This window comes from Astatotilapia calliptera, chromosome 19, assembly GCF_900246225.1.
Source record: "Astatotilapia calliptera chromosome 19, fAstCal1.2, whole genome shotgun sequence".
Taxonomy (NCBI): domain Eukaryota; kingdom Metazoa; phylum Chordata; class Actinopteri; order Cichliformes; family Cichlidae; genus Astatotilapia; species Astatotilapia calliptera.
Genome location: NC_039320.1, coordinates 16865197 through 16883040, shown reverse-complemented (window position 1 = coordinate 16883040; position 17844 = coordinate 16865197). Strand labels below are relative to the sequence as shown.

The following is a 17844-nucleotide window of genomic DNA, read 5'->3' as shown; positions in this document are numbered from 1 at the left end:
TGGTCCCCAGTGGTACAGGTGATCTTGTCAAAATTTATAGAATTATGATACACAAAAAAGTGCAAACCGATTTTAAGCCACCAAATAATACCATCTAGAAAGCATGGGCTGGCCTCCCCAGAGCCTGGACCAGAACATTATTGAAAAAGTGTGGGATCATCTACCACTATCCAAAGAGGAGCCATGAAAGTCCTTCAAGAAACATGGAGAACGATTCCTGATGGCATTTTTAAAGAAATTAAAAGAAACCATTTCACCTTTTTCTTACAATATGAAAAAATGGGGGATGGATCAAAACCTGAATCTTTGATCTAGACAGTACTTTACTTTACACATCCGTTTACTGTTAATGTGACAGCTCAATATCTCATCATAATTTTAGTCCAATATATTTTATTAACCATAGAAAATACAACAAATGACAGTATTTTTTGGGTTCATTTTTTTCAAAAACCACAAAATAAATTCTAATTCTTGTTTTTGATCATTGTGCCAGGTTTTAGAATTATGAATGAGTTAATCAACACCTTTTTAAAAAAAGAAATTAATACGTTTATATCATCAGAACAGCCCTTTTTGGTATTATTCTGAAAATTAAAGATCTGTTGTTTCCGGTGTGGTTGCCACGGATGTTGCGCAGGAGCTGCGTTTACGCGCCTTTGAGTTTTGCCCTAAAAACACTACGGAAGCCGCGTGGTTCCGATTGCTCGGTTTGTTTCGCTTCCTCTCCGTCAGGTTCCTCCCCGGCCCGAGCACGGAGTCAAGTTGAAAACACTCGGGGAGAGAAAAGAAGGCAAACTGTAGCGTGATAAAAGACGGCTTCGTTTTTCGCACCCGCGAGGACTGTCGTGAAATCTCAGCGTCAAATCGGGGCTTTAAACGGACTGAAAACAAACAGACACGGGGCGGAGTTTCGGTAGTTTTGGCCGGAGTGCGGTTGAGTTTTGCGGTTGAGAGCAACCGGTAAGTTAAGACTTCTTCATTCACTAGTCAGTGCAACACTTGTCTTAAACATTTTTGCTTCGGTTAGATCTTTTTCTGGCACAGGAAGCACCCAAACCGGATAGCATCTCCTTCCATAATTACTGAGAAGGCACTAGATCATACTGATCACTAGATGAGATTGAAAAAAAACTGTAATAAAGTACAGGAGGCAAAATACCAGTGTGAATTGGGTTTGTGGCTGGCTTCGCCACATTGTCATATTGTCAGAGCAATATAATAATTAACCCAAGTGATGTCAGTCTACAGGGACTGTGTTCACACAAACCGCTGGAATGTATTCTACAAAAATGAGTCTATAAATAAGCAAAACCTGCTTTAGTAATGACGGTACCGAGAGTGAGGTGTTGAAGTTGCACTCTTGAATGTGGTTTACATCTGTAGGACCACATTTTTAACTTAAGTAAGATGGACTTTAAATTAGGGCTGCCACGATTTGTCGACTAGTCACGATTACGTCGACTATCAAAATCGTCGACGACTGATTTAATAGTCGACGTGTCGTTTGAAGCTTTGTAAGATCGCAAAAGACGCAGGAATAATAGCAGGATTTAAGAGTGTAATAACGGACTGAAACAGAAGATGGCAGCACTGCATGTACAAGGATGCCAGCTGCCGTTAAACCCCGAAGAAGAAGAAGCAGCTGGGTCCCAGAATTCATAGCGCGGCCCAGCTTAGTTTCCAACAATGGCGGTAGCTAGTTAGTTTTAATATTACTCTTATTATTCTTTCTGGGTCACAAAATAAACGTTTAACATATTTTCAGGCGAGAATGTAGCTGTGTAAACCTCAAATATCGGCTCAGTTTATCAGGACACCACATATTTTCAAAAGCGCTCCGACGTTTTCGGAGACGTCTGTTACCCACTAGCTCGATAGCTAGCCGGGGGCTAGGTCACTAGCGCCGTGAGAACACCGGACTCCCGGCAAATTGTTTTCAAACCCACCGCCGTCTTTCGCGACTCAGGTTAAATATATATGAGTCACTTAGATAAATTAAAAATGTTGTTGTTTGGCTTTTTTTTTTTTTTTTTTTAGTATTTTATTTGTTCCTGAGTAAATCGGTTTGGCTGAGATTAAAGTTATAGTTTTTACACAGCTGAATAAACGTCAAGCAGACAGCTGATTATCAGAAGTGTGAGATGCTGGAGAATATACTCCGGTGTCCTGTTATATTTTAGATAGCAAGGAGTTTATTCAACTTTACCGAAACAATCTGCAAATTTCATTAAAATTGAATAAACTATCATCTTGTCTTTATTTTTAGTTAGCACCTTAAAAGCTTAAAGCTGTAAGCTAATGATAGTTATATAAGAGCAGATGCTGCTGGTGCAATAAGCTGTAGTTTTATGTCCAGTGGATGATGATCTGATTAGTCGACTAATCGCATAAATAATCGGTGACTAGTCGACTATCAAAATAATCGTTTGTGGCAGCCCTACTTTAAATGAATACAGCCTGTACTTGCAGAGAAATCACACACTTAAGTCAAATTTAAACCTAATTAGTGCATTTTTGTGACATTTAAACGTATTTTTGTTGTTGTTTCTAATTAAAATTGATAAAGAACAATCACGAATTTAGTAGTTTTCTAACAAACTTGTAGACATTGCACTGTAAACCAGCACGTGATCAATTCTGACTGTATAAAAATGAATCAGATAATTATAAATAGTCAGTTCTAGACATTTTTTAAAAACAAGAGCTAAACATGACTTTTTCTAAAAGGTGTTTGCCAAAACAACTTTCATCCTGGAAAATCGGAGCAATGTGGGCGTCACGTGACCCGGGCTTGCCAAAAAGTGTTATACATCTGTAAATCTGTGCCTGTCATTTCTCCATCCACACTGACTTTTGTAGTCGAGCAGGAAGCTAAAACATTGCGACTTTGATTTGTGAGTTTAGTTCTGTACCTGATACAAAGCCTAAAGCCCTCAGATTGCTTGCAGGTTGATTATTTTGAGCCATTAAACTGTTGACACGGGGGTGAAGTAGCTGTTTGGAAAAACAGGATAAGGTGTTCATTGTGGGTGTGCAGCTGGGCATATGTGGGTATATGCTTCATTTACTGTCAGACTTACGGTCAGGGAAGGAACGTAAATGGGAAGAGGAAGAACGTAAATGCAGTGTTGTGTGTGTGTGTGTGTGTGTGTGTGTGTGTGTCTGTCTGTGTGGTGCACATAAATGTGTGATTTCTCATCTAACTGTATGTTTCTGCATATTTATGTCACTGAATGAAAGGAAGATGGAAGAAAGCTGTGTGTGTGTGCATGGCTTCATCACTCCTTCCATCACTCATTATCACTCCTTCCAGGAAGTACTCCACAGAATTTCCTTTTATAGAAGCTGAATACAAAAGACTTGTTGTCCACTTCCTGTAAACATCTTGCTGGCCGCGTTCTCCGCTCTCTGGTTGGCTAGAGTGATCCTGTGACCCTTTGTGGCTCAGGGAGTTCCAGGATGAGGAAGTAGGCTTCCCTTGATCACAGCCAACCACAGAGAATAGAAAGTACCCTGATGTAGTGAGAGAGTGGGGAATGAGGAATAGAAATGGTATAGGCACAGGCATGTTGCTGGCTTGGCGGGATTTTAAAGGCAACATATTTCAATAGAGCTGAAATAACTGCTCAATTAAAAACTTAGGTGATTGGGTGAAAGAAAACCTGACTAGCTTTAATAATTTTGTATTTTTTTTTTAAAGCATAAAAGCAAAACAATTGGGTCTAGCTTCTTAAATGTGAAAGTTTTCTCTTTGTTTCAGTTTCACATCATTGCAAGCTCAATACCATTAGATCCTGGGCTGTTGTCTAAAATTATTATTTCTACAGTACTCAATGCCGCCATGTAAAAAACACACAAGTGCACCGTGTGTTTCAGTAGTCTGCACAATGCAAATGCTAATAGCAGCTACCTGAAGCTATGCTGAAAGGCTTAAAGCTAAATGCAAACACAGTTTATGCTAGGAGTGAGACTCACCACAATGTCACTGCATGTTGCCCACAATAGTGTTGGTATTGTAATACAGCCATTCTGTGATTGTAACTTCAATGTTTACTTTGAAAGTGTTGATAGAAATGTATAGAAAAGGTCAGGGGTTGCGCTTTATAGAGCTAGAGAAAGCATATGGTAAGGTGCCAAGAGAGGAACTGTATTACTATATCAGGAAGTGGCAGAGAAGTTTGCGAGGGTGGTGCAGGACATGTAGGAGAACAGCGAGACAGTGGTGAGGAGTGACAGATGGGTTTAAGGTCGAGGTGGGATCTGCACTGAGCCCTTTCTTGTTTGCGATGGTGATGGACACGTTGACAGTTGAGGTCAAGCAGAAGAGGTAGTGAAGGTGGGTGAGTTTAAATGCCTGGGTTTAACCATGCAAAGCAATGGACAGTGAAGAAGAAAGCGCAGGTTGAGACAAGAATTGAGAGTGATTTATGACAGAAGGAAAGAAGCAAGAGTGAAAGGGTTGATTTACAAGATGGTAGCGCGGCCTGCTATGATGCGATCAATACGATTGCTTAGAGATGGTGAGATTAACCGAAAGATGCTAATTTTCCTGGGAGGGACCGGTATGGACAGGATTAGAAATGAGTGCATCAGAGGTATAGCTCAGGTTTAATGGTTTGAAGATTAAGTTAAAGAGGGAAGGGTGAGAGGGTTTATACATGTGCAAAGGTAGGCGATATACTGGATAAAGGAATGCTGAAAATGGAGCTGCTAGGCAGGAAGAAAAGATGTCAGATTATTAGTATGCTGATTTGTTTTCCGCTGATATCTTTCCCCTTGTGAGTTTTTTGTACTAGAACTTCTTTTCACTTTTTCACTTTCTTTTTCATTTGAGAAGTTCCACCACGAATGAGCAGTAACTCTAGTACGTCAGATTGTTGGGTTTATAGTGGCTGTCCTTCCTAACCATTGTGTTTTATTATTGTACCGCAAGAGGAAGCAGTGTGATACTGACATATTGATATTTTACCTCCACCCTATTATGTTTTACCCCAAAGCTACATGAAACACGATCAAATGCTCTATTGAAGCGTCTATTGGCAGAAGGAGGGTGTGTTTTAGGGCAGGGAATGTGTGTGTGTGTGAGGTATGCACAAGGCTTGTGTGTTTGTGATGAACAGGGCAACACACCCAGCTCCTGCTGCAGCCCTGCAGGCTATGGAATTCCTACAGAGAGACAACGTGTCTCAGCCTGAACAGCCTGCTCCCAAAATTCATCCCAACACACACACACACACACACACACACACACACACACACACACACACACACACACACACACACACACACACACACACACACACACACACACACATTTTCTGTGGAATTGGATATCAACGATGGATGGAGTCTAGTTTTTCCCGCTTGGGCAAGAATACACTTGTCCACTTTAGGATAACTGAGGAATGAGGCAGCCTGCTAAGACCTGCCCTGTGAGGGTGAAAAGATAGAGAGAGGGGTATAAGGAAAAGGGCGAGAGCTAAGTAGATAAATGAGCACCAGAGAAAGAGGTGCACAGATCCACTAGGAGTACAGCAGTTTTTATTGTTTACCTGGTCTTCTCTGAGGGGCAGAAGAAGCACAAAACAGGTTAGTGCTCACAGCTTAAAGAGATTTCAGGGCTTAAAGAGCACAAGGGGGGTGCCTCATTTTGAGTGGGTGGACTTTTGTGGACTTTGTTGCTGATGTTACTCTTGCCACAATAGAAAGCTTGACCTAAAGTGTGAAAACCAACTAGAGTTAACACACAGCCATCCATTGAGTCACTCTGAAGAGGAGAAAGCCTCTCACCTACAGTACAGTGATTCAGACATTATGCAGAAAGGGAAGTATTTAGCCTTGACAGTTAAATGTTAGCCTGTATCCATGTTGGGGCCTGAGGGCTTGGCTGTTACATAGAACTAATTTTATACCCACAAAGGCTCTGATTAATGTATCATGGAAATGGATCAGTGTTGAAATCCAGTGATTTAGTTTCTGTGTTTTGATTTTACTTTACAACCGAGTCAAGTCTGCAGAGCTTCTATGGCAAGGGGGAGGGTTTCTGTGTAAAGAAGAGGTCATAGGTATACCTAGCTGAGCCACGTTTGTTATATTGTTTTAGTACGAGCTGTGTCATCTGCGGTCAGACGCAGGAAGTGAGGAAACCTCTGTTTGCTTCCTATTTCCTGTCTGTGATGTCATCAAGAATGCAAGCAGCAGCTCAGAGCCGATCGAACTTCTTGCTTTGCAAGAGCCTAAAAGGTGCTTTTGAGGTTCAGGGTTTCTGTGTTTGCGCGTGTCTGTCTGCAATCTCAGTTTTCACCATATTAGGATAAACCCAAGTATGTGTACCTATGGGGAAGTAAGAAGTGGTAGTGTTTAAATTGGGACCAAAATAATTGACTATTTTGAGCATAAGAAGATTGGCCCTACGATAAATATCTTAATATATAAGACAATTTTATGTTGTTAATACAATTCAGAGATGACTAAGAAACTTTTTACTCTTGTAGCCAGCGTTTGAAATGACCTTTTGTGATTCTCCAAGCAAACATTTTTCTCGCCGGCTACTACTGTGCCTTGGATTGGCTAGTTTTTTGCCACTTCTTTATGGTTAGATGGTTAGGAGTGCCTCCTCATGATATACATGTGTCTGTGCATGTGTGGGTGAGTGAAAAGACTATTTAGGTACACGCATGAATGCACCAATGTGTCAGATGTACTTGGGGGGTGGACAGAAAATACAGCTGCAATTTGCACTTGCCACATGTTAAATACGGACATTGGTTGTTGCTTTATATAGTTTGGGACTTTATTCATGCAACAGATTAAGAGATGCTTAATGATTAATGATCATGCTGTACATGCCAATAAAGAAGCAAAACAAAGTTTCTTACATCAATTTCTAGTCCCTGTTTGTTTGTTATTGCACACTATTTCTAAAGAGATGGTCTTTTATGCAAAATATTGATCTTAAAAGTATCTAATAACAGTGCATTTCAGATGTGGTGGTGTAAGAAAAGTTAATTTTTTTCTGAGGTTCCCTGAAAACTGAAACATGGATGTATAAACAAGTACTAGGGCTGTGCGATATGACCAAATTCTGTGCATCTCGTGCAACTCAACTTGTGTGAAGTGTTTTCAGCTGGGCGTCGTGTACCCGGAGTCGAGTGTTTTGATATATTTTGTCATAGCGTAACAGCCCTAACAAGTACAGTACCTCTGCTTACTCCCATTTTCTATAATACTAATATTCTTGAATTCTTCAACAGCATAACTTTCTGAGTGCATCACTCACAGTTAAAAATAATGCTAATCTATATTATATACAGCCTTGGTCATCTTCTGTCTGAAGCATTAAACGTTATTCTGATTGGCTGCTTCTTGCAAATAGAAGGTTTCTGTGCTGACAACTTGTGTGTCTGAGATGACCATATAAGGACATGTGCTTTCATTGACATCATGCAGATCTAAGAGTACAGAAACTGTCTGAAACGGTGTGCTTAGAACAGTCTGAATCCTGAGCTTTTGCCTCACTGGAGGTACTTGAACATTTGAGACTTTGGCAGTCGTTAATTTGACCATCCAACATGTAAAAGAAACATGTTTGTGTTTTAAATGGATTTTATAAATAGACACTATATTATTCAAATATTGATGATGGAAAATATATGGTATAGCCTCTTCTGAATGTGATCCAAACTGTCTTTTATCTGTGCATGGACTCCTCAAATTTCTCTCCATTACTGGATGAATGCAACCTGCAGCTGTTCAGTGGGCGTGGGCCGTGGCTGCCCCTAATGAACATATCATCATGCCATATCTCAGGCGTGTTCAGTAGGAGGTATATCAGGACTAAATGCTAGCCAGGAAGTGTCTGGATGTGCTTGTCATCCAGAATGAATGGCAGAAGTATAGGTTAGAAGACCTCGTCCCAGTAGCTTTGTCCAGTCAGAATTCCACCAGCAACGGTCTGAGCATGCCGACATGCCAATACCAGATTTTAATGTGAGTCAGTCACAGTGGCACTGAAGACAACATAAAGTGCTAAACTGACCCAGTTCTGAATTGCACAAGTGAGTTCATTTGTGTTTGGTAAAAAGTAAAAACCCAATTGACTGAAACAACAAACTAACAGAATATGTTTGGGTTCTCTATGAGATTATAATGACATACCAAAACAAAGGTTGAAAACACATTTCATGACATAAAATGTATTTATTTTTTTGACTAGTATATAACTAAATAAGGAAAGGAATAACAAACTTCTAAAGTTCAGTCTGAACACTGTTTTTAGGCCCTACTACCCTGATCAGGCCCTTTTTTAGGGCTGGTCTTTTCCCCTGTTATACACTTGTCATACCATTTGGCGTCACACTCATTTGCGCACTCTTATTCTCTTTCTGTCTGCTTTCCTTCCTCATTCATTTGTAACCGACTCAGCACGTCACTTTGCCGTTCAGCGTTGCTTCCTGTTCACATTTGGCTGGTTCCCTTCGCTCCAACAGTCAGAGCCGATTCTCACATTGCAGCATGGATGGATTAGTTATGTCTGTGTGAGTTTTTTTTTTTCTTTCTAAATGTATTGTTTGGCTACTTCTTTTTCTGTGTGTGGCGTATGCTAAGCTTTATTCGAAGCAGCAACCATTTCTCTCTAACAGCTTGGCCTAACGTGCAATAGAAGTATTGCGACATGTGAAAAAACAGGAAGAAGAGGACCGCAGTTTTAGTGTGCACTGCGCTTTTTGGATGTTTGTGAAATTTGTGGATTTTTCTGGATGTCTGTTAAATTTGTGGACCCTGATTCTGCAGGTCGAGGTGAGTGTAGATGTGTGACAGCGGAGTGTGTGAGGATAAGCCCCCCGCCCCCCCTGTCAGGATGAGCAGCCAAGGAGGAGTCAAAGACGCCCAATCGACCAATCACAACTCTCGGCCACTTCCGTCTGCACCAGAGGAGAAGAAGCCTAGAAACAAGATCATCTCCATCTTTGGAGAGAAAGGTGAGACGTGGAGCACACACACATAAGTAAACCCAGACATTTAATATACTGCACAGTACCACAATAAAAGACCACACGAGTGGCCATGGAAGAATGTAACTTTGACCTCTGACCTTTGTCTGCAGCAGGCAAGAAAAAGGACCGGGATAAGGACAGACCTGAAATCTCCTCCCCATCAGACTTTGAACACACCATCCATGTGGGTTTTGATGCTGTTACTGGAGAATTCACGGTAAGTACCTTAAACAATGACCAGTGTTCACTTGCAAAATGAGATTTTAATTCATGCACTGATCTCACTGATACCTTGGCTTAAGGTATCTTCAGAGTACATCGAGTGTTAAATTAATGAACTGTAATCATATCTTTAAGGAAGACTCTGGGAATGCTTCTTTTATGTTTGAGTAAACATCAGGCTTGATTAAAATATGGCTTTTCTTATTCATTGATAAAATGTTAAATGATGAGATGAAAATAAAATAAACACGTTTGTGTTGTCAATTTTTTTTTCATCCATCCGTCCATCGTTGGCACTTAGCAGTCAGTCACAGGGCTAACAAAGCGAGACGGGTTTTGCAGTGCCAGTTTCACCAGCACTGCAAAAAGCCCTTAATTAGACAGCTGAGATCTCTGCATGCTGTCATCTTTTTACATTCCTCAGTGCCACATCATATATTTATTTGGTCTAATTGTTTATCAGTTTATGATTTTTCCATCGAGAGGCATTTTGACGTGAGCAGGTTGAACAGGCAAATTTTAATAGTAAATAATTTCTAAACATAGTTGGTTTATTAATATGTGCTTATGTGGATTCAGAGTCAGTAGTATGAGCAGAAACTAAATTACCTGATTCATTTTGTTAATGTAAACATTTTAGGCATTAATTCTATTATAGCATGTTAATTACAGGTTCAGTATCTAATAATTGGAGTGATTTCTGATTTATACTAGGCAAGCAGTTAAAAGTTACTGTCGCTGTGTAAAAGATGCAATTATCGCATTACATCTTTTACTTGCAGTCCATTATAGGTTAGGTATGTCAGCAATCTAACTTCAGATTTGTCAGTTAGTTCAGTGTGGTATGCAAAAGTTATTACTGTTAATCTCTGTAAGATCTGGTTTATTTGGACTAGCTTTGTTTACCATGTAAATCTCCACTTAGGAAATACTTGCTGTAAATAAGATAACTTGTGAGATTGTCAGCTGCAGTGCTTGCTGGGACAAGATGAGATCGCTGCAGCTGTCTGAGATTTTTAAAAAAAGAAGACGAATTTGTAGCATGCATTTGTGACTGTAAGACCCCTGCACATGGAGCTTCACTCAGAAATGTTCTAGATGTTTTTTGGTGGTTGGTGCACTCATGTGTAACTAGAGCTGGAGCTGAGCTTCCAGAGAAGTTGATCCAGTGATTCCACTGTGACGAGCCATGGAAAGTCCCAGGAATTTCCTGTTGTGCTGCTGTAAGATTTCTTGGTCAGGCGTGCAATATTTCATGCCCTCCTCTGTGTGGAGTCAGCATAAGTATTATATTCTTTAACCCTTGAAAACTGGAAGTCAGAAGACGGGTGACTTTTTTTTGTTTTTGTTCTTGTTTTATTCAAAAAGAGATTATTGACATAAGCTAAAGGAAGTAAGAGTGAGAGAAAGGAACTACTGGCTAAAAAAGAATGGATGTCCAGCTGCATGAAATACTCTTCACTGTAAAAAAATTGTATCTGTGGGTCTTTTTGTGCAGGGCATGCCAGAGCAGTGGGCCCGTCTCCTTCAAACTTCCAACATCAGTAAATCAGAACAGAAACAAAATCCTCAGGCCGTCCTTGATGTTCTCAAGTTCTTCGACTCCACCAGTGGAAAACAGAAATACCTCAGTTTTTCTGGCGCGGGTTAGTTTTCTTTTTCTCAGCAGATAAATAAAAGCACGGTTTGGTGCAGGCTCACTTTTCTGTTCTTAAACTTTGAATTATTTTGTCTCTTTCAGACAAAGGATCACAGTCGGTGAGTAGCTCCATTCATTTTTTTCCTACTTTTATTCACTGCCTTTATTTGCATCAGCAAATTCAGACTAAAGTGCTATTTATGCGTTTATTGTTGCAGCCAGGCAAGCAGGGTACTGCAACCTCCCCATCAGGCAAGGATGACGACGACGACGATGAAGCTGATTCGCCGCCACCAATCGTGGCACCACGGCCAGAACACACGAAATCAGTGAGTTTGATGTTTTGTTTTCACAACTAAAATTAGACAGTAAATTAAAATAAATATATTGTAAGAATTTAATAGTCAAAATTGCTAGCAGGTTCAGTCGAAGTTTAGTATTTATTCAGGACTCATGGGGTTTTTTTTGTTTGTTTTATTTATTTATTTATTTTTTTGTGTGTGTGTCAGATGTACACGAAGACAGTTGAACCAATCCCAGCTCCAGTTGGAAATGCCACCTCTAAGGCAGCTGACAAGCAGAACAATACGCCAAGAAAGATGACTGATGATGAAATCATGGAAAAACTAAGTATGCAAAGCACCCACACACTAAAAATCATGAATCACAGCCCAACAGTATTTTTGGCTCTGGTGAAGCACTATTCACTTTATTTATTTTTTCCTGATTCTCAGGAACGATTGTGAGCATTGGAGATCCTAAGAAGAAATACACTCGCTATGACAAGATCGGTCAGGGGTGAGTTTTAATTCTGGCCACTGTGTATACTGAAAAATGTGAGAATGTGTAGCAAGTTGCTGGTTCAAAATGACAAGTTTAGTAGAATAAATTATGTACAGTAATTGTTGAAATTTTCACTTCTAGAGCGTCTGGCACAGTTTACACAGCCATCGATGTTGCCACAGGGCAAGAGGTAAGTGTTGGAGCCACTACCAAAATGTCTACCTCACATTTACCTCAGTTTTCAGAATGAAGTTGGATTGGGATTTATTTATTTAATTATTTATTTACAAGTTATTAATATATTATGAAACACATTCTGGTGGGGTTTTTTTAGTTCATGAAGTTACTTGAGGTGAGAGAAACACAATCGCAGCACATACTCACTTTAGTTTCAGTGGTTTTAATTAGTGCTGTCAATAGATTAAAAAAAATTAACTAACTAATCTCACAATTTTCTGTTATTAATTGCGATTAATCTCAATTACTTTATTAATAGCCTGGCTCCAATTACATTTTTTTATTCTTTATATTTTAAGTAATTATCGTTGTTCACCGAAGTCCAGTGGTCTCCGGTGAGAGCGACATTCCTTACTTGCACAAGCTTGCTGGACTGCTGAGCCCTCTGGTCCCCATACAAAGTGTGCAGTCTCGACACAATGGTTCCTCTCGAGGGCAGATTGTAACACTCATCTCCTGATGCAGCACGAATGACTTCTCTCAGTCCATCATCTTCTACTATGCTAACTGGTCGGCAGTTTTTAGCTATCCAAACAACCAAGGAATTGGTTACCTTTTCTCTCACATTTTTTGTTATTCGTCCACAAGCACCATACTCCTGAAGCGTAGACTGGCGAGGTCCCGTAGAGGTGGATTCAGTTGGGTGTTTTGCTCTCAGGTGATACGCTAGTGATGAACTGCTTCTGTGGTACTTGAATTCAGCGTTGCAAATTGTGCATCTTACTCTCGTTTTGTCCAACAAGCCATCAGGCAACTTCTTAAAGAGAAACTTTCCACCCAAAAGTCCGCCCTCGTCCATGCTTGCGTGTGTTAGCTAGTGTTAGCTAGATAGTAGCATGGTGTCACTTCTTCTTCTTCTTCTAATCATTTCTGTCAGGCCAAACGCCAGCATAGCACACTGTTGCCCCCTCCTCCAGAGGTGCTCATGAATTTAAAGGTCTTAGATTACAGGAAATTAATAAAAAAACAAAATCAGCGTTAAATTTTTTTAATGCATTAAACATTTCGCGTTGATCTTAACAATTAACGCGATAATTTTGACAGCACTAGTTTTAATATGTTAGAAGCACTAAACTATGTTGCAATATTGCTGTTTTGTTTCCGTCACCCTGTAGGTTTTTCCCCAAGAAGATATTAGGAGATCACAGTGGAAAAAAATGCTTTTTTTCACAGCACACACTTTGATATGCCTTATCACAAAAGCCACACGTGGTACTTCACTGACTGTATTAAACTTAGTTTGTTTAATTTCGATATCGAATTTCATGATTCTGGCATTCTGCTGAATTAGCTTATAGAGATTTCTGATGTAAAAAGTTGCAAATAACATTTGCAACTTGTGAATCTTGTGATTAATCAATCAATCTCAGACTACAGCTGGAAACCAGAAAGCTTATCATACTTTTAATCTTGTCCTTGCCTACAGCGGTTTATGCTGCCGAGTCTTGGGCGTGCTGGCTGTCGCACTCATTGCTAGCTGAGAGATTTGATAAAAATGAGCCATCGCTAATGAAATTTGTTTAATCTGTGTTTTAATAGTACAAGTACACTACCGGGTCTGTGCCAAGACTTCAAACCCCAGCATTTAGTCCTTATCAGAAGAATATACATTTTTCATATTGCAGTTATGGCTGACAAAGCAGTTTATTTTTTCTTTTGTTTTTACAATTTTACATCTCCTAGATTTGACTGTCCAAATTCAGAAAAAAATTAGTTGCACCTTGTGATTGCTCAGATAGGTTTTGTGTGTGTTTTGAAGCAAATGTACAATATCTTGTCTTCTGCAGGTTGCCATCAAACAAATCAACTTGCAGAAGCAGCCAAAGAAGGAGCTAATTATCAATGAGATCCTGGTCATGAAGGAGCTGAAGAACCCCAACATTGTCAACTTCGTAGACAGGTAACATGCTGCACAGAAAAACATACAATACACCTCACAACACCAGCTGTGAGTGGACCGCTCTGTAAATCCGACCGTCTGTGCGTGTTTATAGTTTCCTTGTTGGAGACGAGCTTTTCGTGGTAATGGAATACCTGGCCGGCGGGTCGCTAACCGATGTTGTGACAGAGACCTGTATGGATGAAGCTCAAATTGCTGCTGTCTGCAGAGAGGTAGGATCTTTCTCAGACAGCCGAGCTAATGAAAACAGTTTGTCTATTGCAATTTTGGTGGATTATAATCTTCCTACCTACATACGTTCAGGTCCTTCAGGCCCTGGAGTTTCTCCATGCAAACCAGGTCATCCACAGGGACATCAAGAGTGACAACGTTCTCCTTGGGATGGACGGATCAGTCAAACTCAGTGAGTGAGAACGCACGCAGATGTGTACACATCCACGGATTGATAATATACTTCGAACAGAACAACACACTGCTTTTTCTTCTAATCTCAATTTATTTTTCTCTCTCTTTGCAGCTGACTTCGGTTTCTGTGCTCAGATTACCCCAGAGCAGAGCAAGCGCAGCACCATGGTGGGTACACCCTACTGGATGGCTCCAGAGGTAGTAACCCGGAAAGCCTATGGACCCAAAGTGGATATTTGGTCTCTGGGGATTATGGCCATAGAGATGGTGGAGGGAGAGCCTCCATACCTAAATGAAAATCCTCTCAGGGTGAGTGTGTGTTAGGAGCAGCAATGCCTGTTGTGATGTTTGTACAGTTACCTACACTAATACCTCCACTACAGGTTCAATATGTGAACCTGAGATTTAAGCTGCAAGTTTTTTGTTAAAGTTTTATCTTGAAAATCATAAAAAAGGAAATGTTAGTCTATTTTTTTCAGAATGAAATAATGCAGAAAAAGGAGAAAATCCTGACATTTAAGATGTTGGAAATAGAACATGTGTCACAGCTCTGTGGATGGAAATGTGCACATTCTGCTGGTCAGTATGTCAACCGTGTTGATCCAGGCTAAAATACCTCAGCAACTACCGAATGGAAAACCATTACATTATAACCTCGTGGCTGAGACGCTGAACCCTGATGACATTTGCGATCCTCTATTTTTGGATAGATGTTCGCTTTTTCACTTCACTTAAACCTAAAAATATGACAGCATCTACTAGATGGACAGGAACATTTTTTTTTAAAACAATTCCTTAATGAAGAATTCTGACTTTTCCTATAGCACCACCTTGAGGTTGATGATTCTCTTTGTTTGCACAGTAATTTATGGGAAAATCTTTCCTAAAGTAAGATGATGAACATGGGGAACATTACACCTTCTTATCACTAAGCATGTGTCAGCGCAAGCATGTTATTGTTGCAGTTTTGGTCAAATATGAAAGGCTTACAGAGCTCATAGCAGGGCTGTAATGACTGGAGTCTGGCTTCTATCCAATCCCGCTCTGTGCAGTTATGGCAGTTTTTACTGATTTTCCACAAAAGATTACACACAGTAAGCAAAGATAGGAAATAACTGAACTGATAGCATTATTGCTTTAAAAAAACCTCAATAATGTGAAATTTATCACAATAACCGTGAAGGTAAAAATCTGGTGTTTTGACTGTCCCAATCCAATTTATAAGAAATTACATTTGTGTTTAAAGACTAGTGCTTAAAAATATTTTGCCCTACATTTCTTACTTTGCCATTATCCTGGTTTTAGGCATTGTATTTAATCGCCACCAATGGGACCCCTGAGCTACAGAACCCAGAGAAGCTGTCTCCTGTGTTCAGATCTTTCCTTAACCTTTGTCTGGAGATGGACGTGGAGAAACGAGGGTCAGGCAGACAGCTGCTGCAGGTAGAAAAGACCTATTCATCCGACCCAAATTCAAGATGTCTTTAAATGTTGAATCTAGATTTTTTTTTTTTTCTTATGCATCTCAGTGAATTATGTACACCGTTATCTAAGTTCACCCCCTAACTTATAAAATTTCACATATCCACTTTTTTCCATTCAGCATCCATTCCTGAAGGTGGCGAAGCCTCTATCCAGCCTCACCCCGCTCATCCTGGCAGCCAAGGAAGCCATCAGGAGCAATCGCTAAATCCTGGCCTGCAAAGACTCCAAGCCAGCATCTCCTGCTGGTCCACATATGACGACTATCTGCAGTGTGTTAGTGTTAATGATTTTTTTCCAAAAGGGCATAAAATGCTGCTCCACTCTTCCCGGTGTTTCCACACAGATATTTATCTTACCTTTGTGCCTTGTTCTAAAGCTGCATATAGCCATAATATGTTATCCATTTGTTTTGTGTTTGTATGTATGTGATGTTGAAACTGGTTATCTGTGCATAACCGATGCATTATCATTGTTAATTTAGACACCGAGGGCCATATTCGTAAAGAATCTTGGTTTACGACTTGTTCCACTAAAAAGCCCAGAACAGAACAGAGGTGAACCTTACGCTTAATTAATAAAATTGCTATCTTTACATTGATCTTTTTATTTGTGAACACTGTGTCAGTAAAGTGACATATCCTAATTAAAATGGAAAAATAAATGCCAGGAGCTTCGCGTTTAAATTATTTTCTTCTCTTTAGATCTCAGTGTTATGACAGGAGCACAACATGGTTTTGTTTATCATTCTACCATGTGACCATGCAGCTGGTTTCTGTGGTTATTTCTGCTGTGGTTGCACATGTGCGTTGTGACTAACTGGATCCAAAACTTTTAAATGTGACATTTAAAAATCATGGTGTGCTAAAACTGTGGCCGAGGATGGGACAATGCAGTCTTTATGGAGTGAAAAACAAGGCCAGTGTACTGTATCTGAATGAAAATATTCCCATTCCAGTAAAGTCGGGTCTTTGTTATATATTTTTGTTTGCAGTCTGCTTTTTTTAATTATCTTAAATTGGAAGATGAATAATGTCCACACTTCATGTTTCGGCCCTCTGTTGGTAGTTGGGGGTATTGCAGGCACCAAAAAACAAAATTACGCATACAGCTTTGCCATGAAAACACATCTGCAGGATCTCCTACAGATTATGGATCTGAACACTGTTTACTGCATCACCAATACTTTTTAGCTTATCAGTTCAGCCACACTTTTTCTCAGAAAGCTTTGTCGTCATTTTTTCTTTGTTTCTCTTTGTCTTTTCTAATTGATGCCTTATTGTTGGTAGTAGTGCAACAGAAATGCTGTATGCAGTTGTTTGACAGCGTTAAACTGGAGGATTTTTTTTATTTTTACATTTTGTATATTTGTGTAGTGTCTTGTATTGTGAACAGCTTTTAGTATGTACATTGTTTTATATTTGTAACTAACATAACAGAAGAGCATTTCAGGGGTTTTTTTTCCAGAATTTTTTTCTTGTTTATCAACTCATCATTGGTTTCCTGAACTGTGCAATTATGAGCTCAGAAATTAGTAACACTATATAATACGGCCCACGATTTAAAGGTGTCTTTCACCTGTAATTAAAAGGAATTTTAGTGTTTTTTATTTGAAATTACAATATAATTCTATTTACCTAAAAATACTTATAGTTGGATCCAGATAGCTTGGTAGGCTGGAATATGAGGGCAATCAGTCAGAATTTTACAAGAAACAAAGAAATTGTTAAATAATTAAGTTTAGGCAGTGTGCAATTTGACAAACAGCGATTCCCCATCGTACTTTTCATGGTGGGGCCGTATTATAGAGTGGATTAATCTTGCCTTTTTACATCCTTATTTAATACTCATTATGTTGATGTTGCATGATGGATGTTCTATTATCCTTTTATTTTACCAAAATACATGTGATGAGAACTGTTCTCCCTTACCAACTTGCAAGAAAAAATAAATACCATCAATAATTGCAGGCTTATGTAAGCTCGATGATGAAGTCTTTTTTTTCTCACAAAAACTGTTCAAACGTAATTTTGAAAAGTAGTGTAAGGCATGTCTCCTTTCCTGTAAAATGACTGGATGTTAAACAAGGTTAAGCCACTTCATAATTTAGCTCACACGCCCAAAACTAAAGTGTGCTTACAGTGTCAGATGGGGAAATATAGTTTTTCTGCAACGAT

The 17844-nt window shown here is 39.6% G+C and overlaps 1 protein-coding gene across 4 annotated transcripts; it reads left to right on the top strand.

Moving 5' to 3' along the window:
- Positions 1–666: 666 nt before the first annotated feature.
- LOC113012201 (serine/threonine-protein kinase PAK 2-like) lies at positions 667–15949 on the top strand. Of its 4 annotated transcripts, none has more exons than XM_026152257.1 (15): positions 667–963; positions 8797–8984; positions 9113–9216; positions 10720–10867; positions 10963–10979; positions 11079–11189; positions 11370–11490; positions 11595–11658; positions 11785–11833; positions 13668–13780; positions 13875–13992; positions 14084–14183; positions 14298–14494; positions 15491–15628; positions 15789–15949. In XM_026152257.1, the coding sequence occupies exons 2-15, from the start codon at positions 8813–8815 to the stop codon at positions 15873–15875; spliced, it is 1539 nt and encodes a 512-aa protein (XP_026008042.1). In that variant the 5' UTR covers positions 667–963; positions 8797–8812; the 3' UTR covers positions 15876–15949. The 4 variants fall into 4 exon arrangements, with proteins under 4 accessions (XP_026008042.1, XP_026008039.1, XP_026008040.1 ...); XM_026152254.1 differs by having other exon boundaries at positions 668–963; positions 9110–9216; XM_026152255.1 differs by lacking the exon at positions 667–963 and adding an exon at positions 5397–5592 and having other exon boundaries at positions 9110–9216.
- Positions 15950–17844: the final 1895 nt, after the last annotated feature.

Coding starts and splice junctions, on each gene's coding strand:
- LOC113012201 (XM_026152254.1), top strand. CDS start 8,813: ATGTGTGACAGCGGAGTGTGTGAGGATAAGCCCCCCGCCCCCCCTGTC. Junction 13,781..13,874: donor ATTGTCAACTTCGTAGACAG/GTAACATGCTGC, acceptor GCGTGTTTATAG/TTTCCTTGTTGGAGACGAGC. Junction 14,184..14,297: donor GGACGGATCAGTCAAACTCA/GTGAGTGAGAAC, acceptor CTCTCTTTGCAG/CTGACTTCGGTTTCTGTGCT.